We start from the raw sequence: 21,215 nt of genomic DNA on the forward strand, positions 1-21,215 counted from the left end.
AATGATCCAAGGGAACACTTCCCTCAGCCATTTGATTGGGTCAGGGTCTTAACTTCCAACTTACAGATTTAGATGAAGCTAATATCTTTGATAACGCAGAAAGTTCGACTGAATCAAAACAGTCCAAACACAGATCCGGATCTACCTTCTGCGCCGGATGAAGCCATCACATTCAGGAGGATTAGCATTTTTATTTTTTATTTTTTTATCACATTGAACTTTATTAGGTCATTTACTGCTGAGAGCTCTAGAAATTGATGGCTCTACAGAGCCTCTGCTTTGTGTAAGTGTGGCAATTGTACTAAAAAAAAAAAAAAAAAAAATCTAAATTTTCTCCTTCTGCCCTATTAGTTATTTAAAATATACAGTTCTATCTTAGTGAAGCCTCTTTTTATACACCAGCAGACTCTTTTTCCAGTTTAACCAGGAGTCCTCTACGCGTGCAGAGCGCCACACTTTAAAAACACGCTGCTCCGAGTTTAAAACGGGACATTACGACTGTACCTCAGTGAGTCGACTTCAAGGCACGTTTTCTCCCCTCAAAGATAAACATGTTCCCAAGTTAAACTGAGACATGATTGATTCAGACACACAGCTGCGCAGTGATGGGACATTTTATCACGCTTTGAGGGAGGAATCAACAAACATTTTCACACATAACAACAGGAACAGATGTTGCCTTTAGAGGAAGATTACACTGTTTTGTGTTTTCACACACACACACACACACACAAATGAAACAAGTCAAGGAGAACCTAAAAGCCCTTTTCCTTGTTCTTTTTTTCAAGATTTTGTTGGATTTTCCCTCCTCTTGCCCCCTCTCTCTCTCGTTGCAGAATAACTAAACTTTAGCAGAAAATGATTTATTGCTGCGTCTGGTTGCCGTCAGCTTTGCAATGCAATGTTTGCTTTACACCTGCATAACTTCACCTGTGGCTTTTGGAATTGACCAGGAAGAGCTTGATGCAAAGTTTTTGTGAAGAGACAAAAAGGATCCAGAACTTACAGCTGCAACCTTAAAACACAGTAGCATCCAACTAGTATACTGTCTGCACTGCAAAAACAAAACAAAGCAATAACTTGTTTCTGGTGCATTTTCTTAATACTCTTGAAATAAGACAAAAATAACTTACAAGTAACTTTTCAAAGTGATATAGAAACTTGTATTAAATCAATAATTCCTTAATACTGATGAAAACATCATTTCATTTGCAGATGAATTCATTTATAACAAGACATTTTTTTCCATAAGTGAAATAATATTAAAGAATTATTGACTTACAAGTTCCTATATCTTGTTGAAAGGTTATTTGTAAGTTAGTTGTGTGTTGCTTCAAGTGTGCCAAGATATTTGCACTAGAAAATAGGCCAAAAATACCTGGTAAGATTTTGCTTCTGCAGTGTGTGGATTCAAGCTATTCGGTATATTTTTGAGTGTAAGAGACAAGATGATTGGATGACACTAATAATAACGTTCTGATTATTGTTTGAGTGAGATTTAATGGAGGATTTTAAGATTTTTCCAATAATACCATGTTATTTTATCATTGTTTTCCTTCTATGTTTCAATTTTTATATTTAGGAATCTATGGGAATATTTGAACGCTGGAACGTGTGTCTTTAACTACAGGGAAGAAAAACAAAATCCAAAATGAATTTACTACAAATCCCAGAAATACTTTGTCACTCAGATTTTGTGATTGACCACCAGTCTGTTCCTTAAATTAACCAAAGTGTCAGCGCGCCAACTGTATTGGTTTCATAAAGTCGCGTGCTGCCTCCTGGTGGTTGGAGACGATGCACGTGCAGCACAGCAATTTATCTTTCTCTTTCAAAATTCGGGATAATAAAATCAAAACCAAATTAACATAATAGATTACGATTTGTGTTCAAATTATCTTCTTGTTACATGACAGGCGATATTGGCATGAATGTAGTTTCTGATATTGTATATTCATGTATTTAGAGCACTTTTTTAAAAAAAAATACATTGGTTTGAAACTTAGCGTAGTTGTTTATTTTAATACTTCTCAACTCAATATTATATAAACTTATAATATTATACACTATACAAATGAATTAACATTATTCTACAAATGTATGTTTTTTAAACACCAACTTAGTTTAACGTCTAATTTAGTTTGGTCGACCTAAAAAAAAAAAAGGAAACAATGTTTGTTGGTTTAAAACAAAAAACAAAAACATTATTTATGGCCATATACATTTAATACAGAATAAAAATATTACAAACATACACATATGGAGGTCCAATGTGAACCGCATCTGGTGCTCTCCTGACTCATTAATGAATTACATGTAATTACACATGAAGGTCACATGAGACAAACCAGTCATTTTCTTAATGCAGCAGCAATAATGTAGCAGATAGACTGAATTATTATTTGTTTTCTTTTTACACGGCATAAAAATCTTTAGATTATACTGCTATTTGGATGGCTATCATTCCAAAACGATTATAAATATTTCACTTATAGAGGAATTTAACAACAAACCGGATGATTTTCCACATGACCAGCCTTTACATACTATTACAATTTCAACAAAGTAGAAACTACGAAAGTCAATAACTTATAACGCAGGAGCTAGCTCTCTTAGTGGCTTCCCTTTGAAGGCTAACATATGCTAAGAGCAGATCTAACAGGTTGTTAGATGTTAGCTAGCAGCAGATGTTTGCTGTTTGGTAACACGTAACATCTGCTAACAGCAGATGTAGCACGTTACGTGTTAGCTACCAGCTGCTAACAGCTAACATCTGCCGTTAGCTAGTGCCTCTGTGAGCACTAGCTAACGGCAGATGTCGGCTGTTATTAGCCAACATCTGCATGCTGTTAGCCAACTTTCTGTTAGATATTAGCTAACGTCAGCTAGCTGTTTCAGAGCTAACAGCTAGCTGAACTAAACCACAAGCAGTCTTTTGCCACAAAATGAACTTCATTCAAGCACTATCCAGCAAAACTAAACATTCCCATTCGGCAGACCGCGCTGCACATCCTGTCATCTACTTTAGACTTGTACATCAGCAACAACCAAACTGAAACGTGACAAAAGACTCAATCCTCAGAAAAGTATGAACTTGATTGGGTTTTAACTGAACCGGTGGAAGAACAAAATGTATGTCTTTATCCTGAAACCGAAAGATACACAGAACTCAGCAAAATTACTGGCACACAAGGTAAAAAAAAAATCCACTTTAAAACTAAAACAACTCATTTGAGAACATTTATTCAATCTGCACCAAATTTGCCACACTATTTAGCACTTAAAAAAAACTAATTTAACTGAAGCACACTTTGGTTAAAGTGAACAGATTGTGCAGCAAACATTAAGTTGAGTATAAATGCGATCCCCAATTTCTAATTGCCACTCTCCAAAATGGGAAAGATAAGTGAACTTGCAATTTAGGAAATGCAGGAAACGGCCAAAAGAAAACAGCAGCTAACCAAAACTCGCACATCAGACAAATGAGAAATCTCAAAATTCATGCTCAATCTCCAGCGCTAGTGCTAAGGGAACTGCAACAAGGCGTGTCTTGATGTGAACATGCTAGCATAAGTTGTTCGTAAACATTTTCACCAGGGTGCCAATAACTGTGGCGGGTTCCTAAGGATAAAGCACAGAAATTCCTGGTCATAATTTCTTCTGATGACAATCTTTTTGTAGAGTCTGGGCAAAATAACTCAGAATTAAATCTTGTTTGTTTTTGGGGTTTTTTTACCCATTATGCATTACAGAATACATACAGTATTGAATACATTATGCAAGTAAGGAAATACGAGTCAGATACTGAGAATGTTGGGGCATAAAGTCAACAGGTAAAGACAAGAACAAGATTAGAACTAAACAACTGGAGTACTGAAGTAAATCTCATCACAAGGCAGAGAATGGTGGATCTTTCTCTCTCTCTCTCTCCTACACACACCCACGCATGCACACCCCTACACACACAGTATCGATGTCATCCCAGGAATTGACAGTGATCAGAGGAAGCAGCTTGTGAAAACAAGGTGGTGTCGGTTTCCCGGAGCGTCATTCGTCCTTCTTGCCTCCCCAGCTGAACAGTTTGAATTTCTGAGACTTTCTCTTGGTTTTGTCCTTCTTTATGTCTGGGAGGACAAGAGAAGAACAAACTCAAAACAGGCCTTTAGACAGAGTAAAGAAAAAAGGAAATAAATACTGAAAGTTTGTCATGAACTCCATGAATACATTAAAGCGAAATGGCTAATGTTTAGCCCACGTTCCACGTTTACTCGCCGACCTCTCACCGAGTTTCAATAAATCTCCACAACGTTCCGCTCCGGGTTCCCGATCATGAATTGCAAATGACCAACAGAGTTTTCAAAAGGGTCAAATTAACCGGCCGCATTAACCATTTTGTCTAACAAAGATGCAGGAAAAGCTTTTTTTTTTTTTATGTTTGATGCCATTTTCCATTAGCAGACATTAAATCAAATTAGCTGAAAACATCACCCGGCAGCACTCGTTAAAAATGCACCGCAAGTTCACAAAGACAAACTTTTCCCCAAGTTCCATCCACTTCAGCCAAACCTGAAATCTGTTCCCTCGGACGCCGACTAAAATCACAGCGACAACGAGGCTTTGATTAATAATGAGCATAATGGAGAGAGGGGGTGGTGGAGACACTCACTGAAATTCATCATCATCTTGTTTAGCTCCTCATCCTCCTCTTCCTCCCTGTAGAAAAAAAAAAAGAAAGCACAAAGAGCAAACAAGTTTAGAATGAGCTCACACCTGTGTGTGGAAACACTGCGTTTGTGTAAAGTAACGAGGAACATGAGCATTTTATACGAGGATCGTATTCAGGGCTCTGTGGATTAAAGTTTTTATTTCATCTGCTAAATCAGATCCATACTGTAACTTTAAGAGAATAAATAAATAAATAAAAAGGAGGACATACCTGAGCCTGTCCTCATCCAGACCTTCTACGATAGCGTTTCTATCGTTGACAATCTCTAGGAGTTTGTCCATGAGCTGCTTTTCCCTCTGTCTGTCCCGGAACGTTTTTAAATGTTCTGCAAACACGACAGTATTTCAGTCGCGCCGCAGAACTCGGGGGGGAGTTTCTCGCTGAGATTGCTCCTCTAAAAACTCACCTGGTTTCTCCATCAGCCTCCTGAGATCCTGCTCCACACTGGGCTGCTCTTCTTCCAGATCCTGAGTTCGTCCTCTGCAGACACGAGAAAAGGAAACAAAAAAAACCAACATCATCATTTAAAACAAATTGCAAAGAATTTCTCGCTTGATCTGCCTTGAATCAGAAGTTATTATGAACTGCTCTAATTTAAACAACCTTTATTTAGTTTGCATGACCACCAATGTCTGTGGATAAACGGTTTTCCTGGAACAGTAAGTTGTTTCTCTGCCATTAATATATTGAGCAGCATATACATGAGGTTGGTTGACAGCGCAAAGACCCTCCCCCTGGTTCTGATTGGTTGTTTTGACCAGGTAGTGGCACAGTTTTGCAGACTGAGGTGGTGGAGGAGTTGATTTCTTTTCCACAGATTGTCGCTTCTACTGAGATGACACGGCGACAGTTTTAATAAATATGGAAGAAACATATTTTAGTAAGTTACGTACCGCAGCTTTAAGGACGTGTGGACACCTCTGTAAAAATATATTCCTCTACTATGATCCTTTCCAAGCTACGATACAGCAGACTGTTTATTTTTTTTATCTGCTATCAAAAAAATTAAACATTTTTTAATTTTTTTTAAAGAGATTACAGCAAAGTGCTTTTTAGATTCCAGAATTTCCGTTGACGCCCAATACGTCCAAGGTCGTAAATTTGTTTTTCTGAACGACATCCTGATTCCAGCTACTGTCTGTTCAGCGTGGCCAGTGGGGGGCCTCAGCTGCCTTGTTCCTCGCTGTGGGACAGAGGAGGGAGGACACTGGGACCTCAAACTGTCGACCTTCTGGCCACAAGTCTGTTCCGCTAATTACTGAAAACCCCTTTTTCCTAACCCGTGTGTGTGTGTGGGCGTGTGTGTGTACTCACATATACACGAGCTCCGACTCCCGACGCATGGCCACCTGCTTGTTTCTGATCAAGGTGAACCACTCCACCATGAGCTCGTCTTCGTCGTCGTCGCCGCCCTCTGTGGCACAACAGACAGGCGTCCGATCAGAGGCGCGCTCCCTCCCCTTACGTTCCCCTCCAGACGTGCATTCTGGGAGTCGCTGGCTCACCTTCCTCACTCTTGCGCAGCCTCAACTCCAGCTCCACTCCTCTCCTCTCCAGTTCGTTTAGGTTTTCTTCAATCTCCTTCAGCTCCCGGGCGATGTCCTCTTTGGGGATGTAGCCGGGCTTCGTCTGCAGACGTTCGCATACATAAGCAAAGTTTTGTGCAGTTTTAAAAAAAAAAAAGTTTTTTGACAGATTTAACACGTTTATTTTTTTTTCCCACATGTGCCCTTTTGTTGTTGTTTTTTAACGACATCAGATTGTACTCGGACTTTACTCGTCTTTCCAAACGTAAAAAAACTTCTCTTTTTACATCTGTTTTTGTTTAACATTTAGTCAGTTTTTATCTTCACAAACGTTTCACTTGTTTACTAAAATGGTGAGACCAGATGAAATATTAACAAGCTGAAATGAACCATGTGTGAATGTGCCAAAGAACGACAACATTGTAAATACTAAAGTATTTACAACGTTCTGTTTTGTCCAAAATTACCAAGTTGAAGTTAAATAATCAGCTGGATCCCACCAATGCAAATTATACATAGAAATCTTTTTGCACTGCTTGCTAAGAATATTGTCCCCCTCCCTTCTCCATGTATGCTGTGTTGTTCAGTAATAAAACTTCAGTCATTTTGACATTTAATGTGCATGCCTGATTTTTTTTCTTTTTATTGGTTATTTTTTTCTGTCCTTGTTCCTTTTTTTAAAGTTAATTTTTTTTGTTTGTTTGTTTTTTTACATTGTATCCTTAATAAGCCTGTCACAATAGCAAATTTTGCTTGATGATATATTGTACCAGAGGTTATCGCGATAAACTATAATATTGCTGTTTTGAGTCCATTTTCAATAATGCAAGGATACATTCTTAAAGATGAATACATTTTCAATTCTAATGACCACAGGGTTTCCCCCAGTGTATTATAAGCCTGGCGGGCCACCAGGCTTTTTCTTGTGCCCCTACCAGGCTAAGCATTGCTTATTTATTCAAGTCTTTTTAAAATATTTGCATTTTTTTAAGACTTTATAGTTGTTGTTCAGGTATTAATCTTCCAATCTTTCAATAATACATAATTATCAAGTGATATTTTAAAATTTCCTGTCAATTTTAAACATTTTTTTTTTTAAACTCAAAAACACAACGGGTCACTGGATGAATGACTGCCCTAGGACCCAAACACCAGGCTGAGCAAGTCACCTGGGGGGAAGCCTTGGAACATTCATCACTTGAACTGGAACATATTTAAAATGTCCAAAATGAAGAAATAAAAACAACAGAAACATCAAATAAAATGGACAGTGAAGACTAAACAAAACTGTCCTTGGAAAAAAAAAAAAAGACTAGTTGAGACCAAAGAACCAAACTGAACACTTTGGTCATCCAGTTTTGGATAGAAAAAAACAAAAGAGAAAAACAATAAATCATGCAAATGGAAATGATTGAGTTTGTTTTAATTTGTCAAGCGATGAACTGATTTTCTGATTATTGTGACAGGGCTAATTCTTAAGGCGCATACCTTAGAATTCTTGGACTCGGACTTGGCGGCGTTGGGAATTTGCTCCTTCGGCCCGTTCTGAGATTCTGATAAGAGATCAAATTCAAAATGTGAATGTAACATTGATTATTCTCTACTTCTTTAACAATTGAAAACTGAAATCCCAGTGCAGCAGTGATGTCGCCGTTACCCTTTGACACAGAAACGACGGTGCTGACCGCCGAAGGCCCACCAGGCTCTGAAGTCCTCGTCGCTCCATTACTGTACGGTTTAGGCGAAGACTGAGGAAGACCTGCAGGTCTGAACAGACGAGATTAAAATTAGGCAAAGGAACCGAGAATTCAATCGACCTCATTTCATCTGCTTCAATCCACCGCGGTTCTGAGTTTTGATTTATGAAAGGAGAAGGAAGAGGAGAGAGGATTCTTTGGAAGGAGCATATGCTGCACCGCGGAGGACTCCGCTCCGCCCTGACGCCATTTGGGGCGGAAGGGGAGAGACGGAGAGCGGCGACAACAAATGACGGATGGGCCATTTGGCCGAGCAGCGGGTTCAGGCGTCCTGCAGGAGGACGGATGGATGGACAGGAGGGACGGACAAGACATGAGGAGGGAAGAAAGATCTCCAACAATTAACGCTCCGTGTCAGTATGCTGAGAGGACACCCATGTACAAACACTCCCTGCTGCTAGAACAGAGAGGAAGGGAGTCACCAGTGGACAGACGTTAGATTCAAACGAGCCGATTAAAAAATAAATAAATGTTAGTTCATAGAATGGCTTACTTTGCTTCTTTGGAGATAGGCTTGAGCTTTGACCTCCAGGCTCCAGGAGACTCATTTTCTGACGCTGCAAAACAAAAAACAAACAAACAAAAAAGTTAAAAAAAAAAAAAAATCAAATACGTTTGTTGTTTTTTGTTTTTTTTTACCTCTCTGGTCATCTTCCTTCACTAAAGTTAAAAAAAATACAAAATCTTATCAAGTAATTCTGGTCTAGCTTCTGGTGCAAATATCTTTTAACTCTTGAAATAAGACAAAACTAGCTTACAAGTAACTTTTCAGCAAAGTGTAAGAGCTTATTTTAAGTCAGTTTATCCTAAATATTGATGAAAAGCTACTTGTTCCACTGGCAGATTATTTCCCTTATAATAAGACATTTTTCCCATCTTATACATAAACAATCTGCCAGTGGAACTGGTGCTTTTCCATTGCCAGATTATTAAGGAATCATTGACTTAAAACAAGCTCTTATATTTCACCGAAAAGTTACTTATTATTCAGTTTTGTCTAAGCGTTAGGCGAACCCTAACATATTTTTACTAGAAACTACACCAAAAATACTTGATAATATTTTGTGTTTTTGCAGTGTAAACTTGTGATGTACCAGTATATGAAGGTTTCAAGTCCATAATATCAGTAAGAAATGCTTAAGTCCTACACATACACAGAATATTGGGAATTTATGCAAAATGTATAACAAAAAAACTAAAATAAATAAAGAATCACTTATTCTGACAATAATACATTTTTGAATTAAAAACAAATATTTTGCCACTAAGGCAATCTTGAAGTAATGGGAAAACCAAATGCATTCTACGTTATAGTCAGGAAACAAATAATTAAACTTGGTGCCAGCAATCAAAAGAAGTAAATTTGAGGTCAAAATAATTCCAGAACTAAGAACAGTGTTGTAACCATCAAACATTGTGTGGCGGTATGATGCTGATTTAGTTACCAGAGGGATAAAGGTTCTTCAAAATAAAACTCTAGACATCTGAAACTTTGACGCAGCCAAACTGGCATTTAAATCTACTCTGAGATCTTGATAAAGCAGCGCAACATTAAACCTTCTGGAATAATCAAGAATTCAACTAATTTTTTTGTTCTTTTTTTTGTTTTGTTTTTTTAAATGGACCAATGAAGCGTCTGAAGCTTCGCTTTACTCACTGCCAGGTTAATGATGCAGCCATTTCATGGGCTTGAGATCATGTAGCCCAGAGGGGAAAAAAATACTAAGTGGGTGATTTCACACATGACCAACTAATGTTCCCCTGACACGTTTATGACTTTTATTGGTTATTATTTGGATTCTCATCTTGCCTTATGTCAAAGTCAATGTAAAATTGATTTATATAGCACTTTAAAAACAGGTGTAAAACTGCACCAAAGTGCAGTACAAGAACGACAATAACACAAATTGATAAAATCAGACAATAACACAAAACGCTACTTCAAATAAATGCCAAAGAATAAAAATGAGTTTTGAGAAGTGATTTAAAATGATCCAGGCTGTGGGCAGATCTAATCTGGAAATGTAAATTGTTCCATAGAATAGGACCAACAACAGAAAAGGCCAGATCTCTTTTCCTCTTAAGTCAGGTCAGAGGAACTGTCAGTAATAGCTGATTATTTGAACGTAGGGTTCTGGACACGGACTGAAATTTTAAAAGGTCCCGAAGATAAGGGGGAGCTAATCCATTTAAAACTTTATAAGTTAATAAAAGAATCTTAAAATCTATTCGATAAAAAAAGAGGCAGCCAGTGTAAAGAGGCCAGTATGGGCCTTATATGGTCATGCTTCCTGGTTCCTGTAAGAAGCCGTGCTGCTGCGTTCTGGATCGTTTGAAGTCGCTGCATCTGCGGTTTATTTATGCCTCCGTATAATGAATTGCAATAATCCAAACGAGATGTACTGAAGGCATGGATAAGTCCTTCAAAGTCCTTAAAACAAAAGAAAGATTTAACTTTTGTTAAATTATCGGTGATAAAAACTTGATCAAACGACAGAGCTAACTTGTTTATCTAGCTTTAAACAACTATCAAAAGTAAAACCGAGATTCCTAGCAGAGGTCTGACAAAACCGAGCTAAAGAACTAAGAACCAGATCTGGATTTGTAGTGCGAAGACTCTGACCAAATAATATAACTTGAGTTTTACTTTGATTGAGGTGAAGAAAGTTTCGTTCCATCCAAGATTAGGTGAGTGCAATGGATTTACTTATGCATTATATTTATTCTCTTCTAAATTAATTGATTTTTGTTCCAATGACATGCATATGCACGGGTTAGTGGCTGAGAGGTAGGGCGTGCAACATGGTGCCAAAACCAATTTTAACCAGCAGATGGCCCCGCAGGCAACTAATTGGAGATGCTTCAGCCGGTTAAGTTTTTCCTTTTTTTCTTTTTTGCTTGACTAGTTAAAAAAATAAAAATGAACAGCTTCCTTCACTGTGTCTACACTGCAGGAACACAAAATCAGATCAAGTATTCTTGGTCAAAAGTTTGAAAATTGTAAGTTAGTTTTAAAACTAACTTGTAAGTGAATTTTGAAAGAAGACAAAACTAACTTACAAGTAACTTTTCATCAAGTTATAGGAGCCTGGATTAAGTCAATAATTCCTTAATATTGATGAAAAATTACAGGTTCCACTGAAAGATTATTTCACTAATAACACTGGAAAAATGTCTTCTCATAAGTGAGATAAGCAAGGACTTTTTCATCAATAATAAGAATTATTTACTACAAACAAGCTCCTGTATTATGCTGAAGACGTACTTGTACATTTGTTTTGTCTTATTTCGCATGCAGCAACAATACTATAATACTAGGACTTTATTCTCATAAATTTTTGACTTAATTTTATAATTTTATTTACTTTTATTCTCTTATCCTGGCCCCAATATTCCGTCGTAGAAGGTAATGCTGCAGAAAACTCTCCAACCAGGAGACATTGCTGAGTCCAAGTGTCATTTCACTCCCTTTTTATTTCCATCACAAAAAATTTCCCTCTCAAAGATTTAAGTTATTTACATTGTGACTTTAAATGAATAAGATACATTCCACACCTGAATGTAACCTTTAGACTGCCATGTCAGATGAGATAATAACTCCTTGAAAGAGTGTGTTTAACCTGATGTGTTGTGGGAGGTTTGGGGGGGTTTTAGGCCTCCCCTGTCTGGAGTCTTGTCTGCTCCTCCGCTCCGACCCGCCGCACTGGTAGCCGACTTTTCAGGCTCTGGGGTCTGCAGGTCCGCCAGGAGAGACGGGTCTGCTTTCAGCTTCACCTTCCCCCGGACGCCCCCCGTTTCAGTCTTCTTTGGGGTCTCCTCTAGAGGTCTGAACACAACAAATTAAACTCATTCAAAGTCATTCTTTATCACAAGATGTTCGACGTGAACAAGAGCTTAAGAAGCAGAATGCAACTTTTATAAAAATAAAAATTCCTGGGCGTGCCGTGGTGGCGTAGTGGTTAGCGTGACCCATATTTGGAGGCCTCGAGTCCTCGACGCGGCCGTCGCGGGTTCGACTCCCGGACCCGACGACATTTGCCGCATGTCTTCCCCCCTTTCCTTCCCCGTTTCCTGTCAGCCCACTGTCATATAAGGGACACTAGAGCCCACAAAAGACCCCCTGGAGGGGTAAAAAAAAAAATTCTTTATTTTTTTTTTTTTTTACATATTTGTTAAAACTGTGACAGTAAAGTGTAAGACAGATAATCTGTGAAAAAAAAGAAATGGAGCTCCTCTGCCATCTGAAGAAATACACCACTCTGTCAGAAACGACCAATCAGAAGCAGGAGGAGGGTCTTAGTGCTGTCAATCAACCTCGCCTACAAGCCGCTTACAACTTCCTCCTCTCTTTGCTACGTTAAAGCTGGTTCACCACAACGGAGCCTGCTGTGAATGCTAAAGCGAGTGAGCATGGCCACCGATGACGTGGATAAACGGTTTTCCTTTAACGGTGAGTTGAAGTTCCGTTAGAACATTGAGCAGCATGTACACGATCATGATTGACAGCGCTAACACCCTCCTGCAGGCTCTGCTTGGTTGTTTTTGGCTGGGAGCTGTGCATTTCTTCAGATAGCAATAGTAGCTCAGGCAGAAGGAAATCTTTTCACAGATTATCTCATGTCGTACTGACAGGAGCCGTTTCCATTACAAATGTGCGCAAACCTTTGTCTATTTTCTGCCAATGTCAAAAAGAACACAATTTTGCAATTGAGGTGTTTCCGTTAAAATAAGAAATAACATTTAAATCAAACATGAATAAGCTTATTCACACTAAATCATGTCAGCAGCGGATTTAGTGTGAATAGTGGACAGTTACATGAGATATATCCATAATTCAGCCAATCAGAGGAGAAGTTGGCGTCTCATTCAATCGTTGAAGCAACTAGCCCTTTAACCTTAGGAGCGTCTACGTCTGCGACATTGTGTAGAACGGCATTTTACATGAGAGTTATGGTTTCAACAGGTTGGAATGATGCGCAACTTTTTATGAACCGTGTGATGCTGTCAGAGCAAAAACAAAGCATCATCCAGTTTCTACTTCCTGTCTTCTTCTTTGTGGTTTTCGCTAGTAGTAACATCTGGCAGTCGATCATGTGAAATGTAATGAGAAAAATGTCTTTCAATATGGCTGAAAACCCACCTCAACGTAGTGCAAAAGCCTTTTATTGAAAATCGGGAGTTTTTTTTTTGTTTTTTTTTTAAATTGGCTTGTTTCCATAGAGTGAATTTATCTTCCTAATTTCAATTGTGCAATTTTGCTGTTAACGCAAACATAGCTAGTTTGAACAAATATGTGAAAAACATGTTTTAGTCAAAGTACTGCAGGGTTAAGGATAAATCTTCCGTTCTGATCAGGCTTACTTGTCAGTTTTTCGGAGCGCTACGTTTGTCCACGATGGCTTGTTGTTGTTGTTGTTCTCCTCAGGAAGTTTCTTGGAGATGAAAGCTGCTGCTGATGCTCTCGTCTTATCGTCATACTCTTTAGCATTTGTACTCGCCTTGCTACCCGCAGCAGTTGTTTTAGCTGCGCACCCTTTATCCACATCTTTAACATTGACAACCACGGTTACAGTCTGACCCGGCAACACGTCCTGCCCCTTGCTGTTCGTGGTCTGACCTTTATTCACAGTTGTACTAAAGACTGACGTCTTTTTCTCCTCGTGGTTGGCGCTGCTGTCATCCGATTGTAAAAACTTCATTTTTGACTCCCACGTTTTGGCCGCGGTGACGGAGGTCCGGGGAACGGCCGTGGGGTTGGTGCTGACGCCCGTTGTAAAGGCAGACGGTTTGGACACGGGAACCTTCGGGGTCTCCGAAGCAGGAGCTGAGACGGGTGAAGCAGAAAGCGAACTGGAGCCGTTCGGAGGAGAGCCGGGCTTCTCCGTCACCCACGTTGGCCCCAGTCTGGACGGTGTTTTAGCCGGGGCCACTGTGGCGGGCTTACTGGGTTCGGCTTGGGGACTGAATTTGGAAATGTGGGTGTTTGTGGGAAGATCGCGAAACGGGGAGCTCGTGTTCGTCGAAAGAGACCTGAAATGCAGGAAAGAAAACGTGGTTTTAATATACGATATGTTTTGTGGACCGGTCGTACAGAATTCTTCTGTTTTTACTTTTGTGGTCACAATTGAATGTTTCAGAGCATCAAACTAATTTTAATATCAGAAAATGTGACTTAGCGTGGTTAAAACTTTTTTACAAAAAACCCTCTGCGCTTTGCTTCGTACAGATAGGTGCAGAGGGCCTGGACCTCTGGGTATTGAGAAGCAATTACTTCCTGCAGGAATGGACTCTGTTGACGTTTTAAATGATTGGGTAAAACTTTTCCCAATCGCGAAGTCCAGTTACTTCTGAAGTCAAACTAACACAGCATTTCAGAAGAGAATAGTTCAAACATAGTTGAGGTTTGCAGTCTGGACAAAGATCCAGGCAGCTCCACTTGTGAATGGCACAAAATAAAAACAATTGTTACAGTTTTCAATTGGCCTTGTCAAAGACTGGACTTGAATTCAATAAAGCCTTGAAGGTTGAATTAAAACAAGTTTGTAGAATCGCTCTTTGCTAAAAACAAATCTAAGAAAACCCCAGTGGTTTTCAAACCGAAACAAGAAACTTCTATTTCAATGTGTCTTCTGAGTCCAGCCAAATATAAATACAGCTGGAACTGCAGATAATTAACTATTTTTGAAGAATTTTCCTAATCTACACTTAAAATGCATAACAACTCAGTCTCATTCCCAGACTTCCAAATTATTTCTCTCTTTTCATCAAGCTTTATATTATTACATTATATTATTTATTGCGACTCAAATGAATTTCAGGAATCCATTCTCCCATTAGTGTCCTTACCTTGCGCAGTTCCTGTGATAGAGCTTTCCCTCCACTAGGTGTCGCTGCACCAGGTGAACGTGTTTGTTACACGACACACATTTGTTGCTTAAAGTTCCTGCTTGAGATTTCTCAACATGATGCTCCTGAAAGACAAAGACGTCAGTTAATGAAAAACTTCTTTTAAGACAGCAGTGAGGACATCTACTTTTTGTGGAAATTCATTTTTGCTCTACATGATGATTAGGCTTGTCGCAATAAATCAATAAATTGCATGATAAAACAAGCTTAATCATTTCCATCTGCATGATTTATCGTTTCTCTCTTTTCACCAAAAACTGGATGTGAAAAGTCTTCAGTCTGGTACTAGCCATTTTTTAAAGTCAATTTTGTTTACAGTTGCATCATAACTTACTTTAGTTGTTGTTTCTGTTGTTTTGTTTGTTTTGGATATTTCAAATGCCTTCCAGTTTCAGTGTTAAATGTTCATTAGATTCTAAAGTTCATCGATCTCTGACAATGCATTCTTATTATGCCATTATTACGACTGTATTACATGAAAATGGTCAACAATGTTATCCTTCATGGCGATAACGACTGGTACAACGTATCGTTTTTTGTGACAGGCCTTCTGATGACAACGGCAACATGAAGAATCTTTCATCTGGAGTCATTTATGTCATTGTTACAATCGATTTCACTTACAATTTCGCATTTTGTGAGTGAATACTTCTCAAAATAAGCAACAAAAAAAAGTATCCAGCCCACGAGTTCCAAATGCAGCCTGAAAGTGTCTTTACCTGCGTTGAATTTCTGATCTGTTTAGGTGACGGAGACGGCTTCGTAACGTTGGCAGGGCGGGGAGGACTGTTCTCCCTGCTGGGTTTAGATCCTGGAAACACCTTGGCAGCAACCGGCTGGTTCTTCTTCCCTGAAGGTTCGTCGTTGGCGCCCTCGGCCGGACGCTTTATACCCGCCATGCCGCCAACTGAACGCAGACGTAAACGAATTACACGAGAAAAGACGGACAATAATGTCGACTGACTTAATGACGCAGGGTTAGAACTCACTTGGGGAGCGTCCATGGAAGTAGTTGTAGTACTGAGAGACATACGTCAAGATACTGAGGCGGTCAGGGACCCTGAGAGCCACCATGTCTTCCGCGTCCAGCAGAGCCGGAATCCCCAGTTGCTCTTCTGCAACTTTAAAGGCCTGGAAATAATAATAAAAAAGATGTTTAATCACTAAAACAACAAAAACAATGTCCTTTTTCTAGCTAAGCAAAACCAGACAACTGGCAAAGTAATAAAGAGGAGGCTGTCTGACTTTGTGTATGAGTTTCTTTGTGAGCTTTTTTTTAGGCCTTGGTGCGGCAAAACATATTGAATATTATTATAAGTTTAAATATCAGTAGAAAAGTGATCATGCTTTCTCATCTTCAGAAAGAAATTTGTTCCTGCACGCCTGGTATTGAAAACATCTCTGAGCCTGTTTTTTCACAGCTCATGCAGAATGAAAGGCAGCGAGGAGAAGTTTGGCAACTCGAGCGTTGACTCTCACTCACCAGTTCAATGGAAACGAAACAAGCTGAGGCCTGCCAGTGACCACCAGATACACGACTTGATCAGAAATCAGATCATCGGCAAATCAGAGCCTTTCAAAACTCCTTTGTCGCTGACTTGCCCTGCCACTTTCTAAAAATGCTCAGTGGAGCCAGTCTTTCACCACACTGGCTGCTGAGCTTTGGAATCCGTTTCACTCAGAGTATAGCAGACGTTTCCCATAATATATACCATTCTTCATTTCCCGTTTTTTTCCCTCGTTCATAATTAAACAAATAAATGCAGCCGGAATCAGATTGACAAAACTGTACGTTTTAATGTGGGCAGAGTGACTCAACAAAACGCACACCTTTGTTGTATCATCCATCTGTCGTCCAGATTTGGACCGGACTATATGGCTGAAAAATGGATCACAATAAGCGTTCCATCTCAGTCTATAGCAATAATTATCCAATAATTATAAATTTGTTGGAGTTTTTTTGTTTTCAATATCTGAAATACTGCCAAACAGGTGGAGTGGCCTTTCCCGTTTTATCCACAGGTTTCACTCGTATTAGAAGAAAATGGACAGAGTTGCCAAGACAAAAAAGGAAGAGGAGAAAGAAGTAGCTGCAAAAAAAATAATTTTAAAATATTCTGCCAATTAATAGGTAGCCTATGTTAGCTTGGGAGTATCACCCTTTGCTAGCTGTGCTTAGCCTGAGCTAACGGTCGATAAGCTTTAGTGAAGAAACAGAAAAGCTAGCGAAGATGCTGGAGAGCAAACAGAACAAGGTAATGGCACCACCTCAAGTCCATTGGCAGTGGCAGGTCCAATCGCTTCATAAAACCCTGTACTTCGGGGATCTGTTACTGAAAACATCCAGGGGGCGATTCTGCGCAAGAATTTGCCGAGTTCAAATCTCAGCATATGCTTTTATGTAGGAAGTTAGCATATTCTACTTTCTCCACGTACTTCAACCTCCACAGTCCAAAGTCGTGCGTGGTAGGTTTGAATGTCCTCTCTGATGACGTCATGACGTGACGTAAAGCTAAAAAAAAAAGTCAAGTTTACATAATGCTGCCCCTTTAAGAAACTGTTAGCGATGCGACAGTACACCAGGATTAGCAGTCAGTTAGCTAAAATTAAATGGACTGGAGAAGTTAAATCAGGCAACAATGTTTCAATAGGTTCACAAAGGAAAACAAAACACAACGTTAAGTGACAAAAAAAAACAATAGACTTTTGCTGTTGATCCAAAACAAAGAGTTATCTCTGAAGAAGAGAATCTGTCCTCCACCAACATGCTGGGCCAGACTCCTTATTTATAAAGCCAAACAATTCTTATGGGAATTTTCTGGCAGTCGTTTTTGCTAAGTAGGTTCCTAAGTGAGTGAAATGACAGGAAAAGTATCAAACAGGCAGCTTGGATAAGAGCTGTTGAAACTGTCTAAAAGCTACAGCGCTTCCTTTATTATCTCCCTTTGTGTACGAAACATTGGGCCATCCTTTAAGACATGCGGTAGATCATTTCTTCCCACAATTGTTCCCAGCTTGGACTTCCAAAACAAAACCATTATTGTGCTGCAACAGCACTTGCTGGGACTCACCCAAATGTAATGAAATACAAGGCAGAATATTTATGATCCGTACTTGTTAGCCAGAGCTACAAAACACTTATAGCATTCATGTCAAAGGCAACATGTCTCACCAGCTTGTTGTTGTCGTAGACATCTTCCTTCTTCAGGGAATCAAAATTGCTGCAACAGAGAAATAAAAAATAAAAAAGAAGAAGAAAGAAACATGAGATCAAACTTTCCCAGCTACCTTTATTAGTTCTTTAGCAGTGACATGTGTTGTTTAGTCATGCATAGTTTCCTCACTTCGCCATGACACGACAGTGCGAGTGAGTCAGACTAGATGTATGTCGGCTCCGTCACTGATCCCATGCATCCAAAACTGAAACCAACACAAAGCTCAAGTCTGCAGAAATCACACGGGCCGTTGTTGAGCAACTCCAGCAGCGCATTTAACCACCGTCTAGAGCTCCAGAAACACGACTAAAATTAAAACGTCCTGCAATTCTGCGGTCTGGCAGCCGGTGGAGGCTGGGATGGAGAACACACTGAGAGCAGTTTTATCTCCGTTTGATACGACGCTGCCGTTAAAGAAACACGACAAGGAAGTAAAAACCAAGGTGGACGCCGGCCAAGGTTCAATATGTGATAAGTAAAGGCTTTGTAATAGCTAAATAATTAATCTGAGAATGAGCTCATGCCGAGTTTACTCGTGTCCCGGCGATAGTCCGGCATTACAGAGGACAATATTTACATATTTCTGCCCTAATGAAAGCTGCTTGTTTTGAAAAATGTCTTCAGAATCAAGAGCTGACTTTTTTTTCTTCTTCTTCTTCTCCAAAGATAAACACAAGGAAAGAATGCGAGAGAGAGAGACGCTGCAGAAGTTACATTTTGCTTCCAATAAGGCAGATTTATAAATAAATCTTCTCCCTGCTTTCTGGAACTGTTGAGAACTGATCCTGCATTTTTCAGCCTCTTCTTGCACATTTCACAGGAGTTTTTACTTTGTCTAAAAAGCAATTTTTACAGATGAAGCGCTGATTAAAACATACAATAGAACTGTAAAATGGAGTAAAATGGAAAGAAGTGACTTATTCTTATACACAGGTTTTAAAAAAACAAACATGTAATCTGATCATTTTACTGTCAAAGTTTAACAACAAGTTTATCCTCAAATCTTCACTTCTATTCTGAACAGTACCAAGAGTTCTTGTGTATCTAAAGATCTATGTCATCATGACGAGGAAGAACAAAGAAATAAAAAAACAACAACATTATTTCACTACAGATTTGTCAGTAACTGAAAAGTATTACTATGTACTGTACAGTATATGAACTCAATACTTGACTGGTCCTAGTTTTACACAAATGACTCTTTAAGTAGTGGCCACAACTGCAGTTGTCATTTTCACCACACTGTCTTCCTTCCACTCAACTTTCCAACAACATGCTCAGATAAGTCTGCTTCTTATCAACTACCCATCAGTGGTTTAGTTTTGGTTTCATGCGGTATTCAAATTGACTGGCAATCAGAATTAGAAATAATCCAAATCATCAAAATGAATTGAAATAGACTTATATCACTGTCAGGAATCTAAGTTTGGCATATTTCAGTGTTTGAATCGACTTACTGAAATCAGCTTTTCAATTATATCCTACTGATGTGCATTTTTGTTAAGCATTTAACTTTTGTAATATCTAAACATTAATCTCACAGAGTTACACTGATGCTGAAGTTTAATCGGTTCTTTCAGCACATCAGTCCCGTTGAACCCTGAGCTCCACCGAGTCCACGGCTCAACTTTTTCTCCAAACTTCTCCTCCACGGACCCACGCGGATGTTCTCTCGTAAATGCCTTCTTATTAAATCCATCACAAAACTGAATGAAAATAAAACCCCTGATAAGAGTCTGAGCAGTAAAAAAAATAATAATAGTAATAAAACAAAGCGCAAACAGATCCTCCCTTGTGTTTTAAAGCTCCGGACACACGGCAGACCTCGCCGCGGGTCCTGCTTCCACAGCCGCCGTACTTACATGAGGTCGGGTCTGTGTTTGTGGATGAGGGCGCAGAAAGCCAGGCCGTCCCTGAAGGACGTGGTCATGTTGGTGATGGACACATCCCGGTAGCCCTCACACCGGATCTTGCACCACTGCTGCAGAGCCTTCACGGCCGCCATCCCAGACCTCAGAGCCCGCACAGAGCCCGCAGATCGGCGGTGGAAGTCCCGGAGCTCCTCCTCGCTCACTCCTCCGCTTCCCCTCCCGCCTCTCTCTCTCTCTACCCGGCGAACTTCAGGCAACTTTCCGCGGCCTCACGGACACGCTGGATCTAATGAGAGCCTGACTCAGACAAGCGCGTCGTTTGGGAATCACCCTGTTCTCCCTCAGCTGATAGAGTGGAAATAACCTGGTTGTGACACCTGCGGAAGGTCGGGTATGACGTGGTGTGGGTGGAGCTCCACGGAGCTTCTTTAGGTGTTTTGGGGTTTTTTTTGCATGGGCCAATCCCGAAGTTGAAAATACAGAAACCACAGAAATCATCTCAAGATTAAATGCATAATTCAGATTTTCTTTTCAAATAAAACTCCTTGTACTGATACATGGAATACAGCATGGGCGGAGCAAGTTTGCATGGGGTCGACAGTGGCAGCGGAGGAGTGGGGGGGGGGGGGGGGGGGGGGGGGGGGGGGGGCTGATGTATGTAACTTTTACATGTTTTTTAATACTTTCACCATCTAATGACAGTATAATATGAGACAGATAATCTGTGATAAAGTTGAGCTCCTCCACCTTCTCCCTGCTGCTATTGCTGTCTGAAGAAGAGTGCCGCTCCTGACCAAAAACAGCCAATCAGAGCCAGGGGGAGGGTCTTAGCGCCGTCAATCAACCTTGCATGTGAACATGCTGCGGAATGCACTAATGGCGGAGAAACAGCTCGCTGTTACAGCAAAACAGTTTATCCGCCTACATCAAAGTAGCACACACCAGCATGACTGACAGCGCTAAGACCCTCCTCCTGGCTCTGATTAGTTGTTTTCTAATTAGCAGTAGGAGAAGGCAGAGGAGATTGATTTTTTTCACACATTGTCTGTCTCAAACTATGCTGACCCAACAAATAAAAATTACATCAAATATAAACCCACTCAGACGGACAGTCTTATTAGTTTATTGTATTAAAAACTGTAGAGCACAGGGTTCAAAAACTTCCAACGTCTGTTTTATTTCAAATTAATCCTATCTCCTTCCCTCCCCCGTTG

General features: G+C 39.8%; 1 protein-coding gene across 1 annotated transcript; it reads right to left on the minus strand.

Moving 5' to 3' along the window:
- Positions 1-2,191: 2,191 nt before the first annotated feature.
- On the minus strand, positions 2,192-20,363 carry LOC102223328 (MICAL-like protein 2). The gene is made up of 16 exons (XM_023334500.1): positions 19,993-20,363; positions 18,088-18,136; positions 15,905-16,046; positions 15,635-15,822; positions 14,856-14,980; positions 13,371-14,039; positions 11,630-11,835; positions 8,503-8,566; positions 7,910-8,019; positions 7,741-7,805; positions 6,232-6,355; positions 6,041-6,140; positions 5,133-5,206; positions 4,937-5,051; positions 4,667-4,713; positions 2,192-4,124 (listed from the first exon to the last, which is right to left on the minus strand). The coding sequence occupies exons 1-16, from the start codon at positions 20,133-20,135 to the stop codon at positions 4,048-4,050; spliced, it is 2,298 nt and encodes a 765-aa protein (XP_023190268.1). The 5' UTR covers positions 20,136-20,363; the 3' UTR covers positions 2,192-4,047.
- Between the last annotated feature and the right edge of the window lie 852 nt (positions 20,364-21,215).

This window comes from Xiphophorus maculatus, chromosome 5 (genome assembly GCF_002775205.1).
Source record: "Xiphophorus maculatus strain JP 163 A chromosome 5, X_maculatus-5.0-male, whole genome shotgun sequence".
NCBI classification, from domain to species: Eukaryota; Metazoa; Chordata; class Actinopteri; order Cyprinodontiformes; family Poeciliidae; genus Xiphophorus; species Xiphophorus maculatus.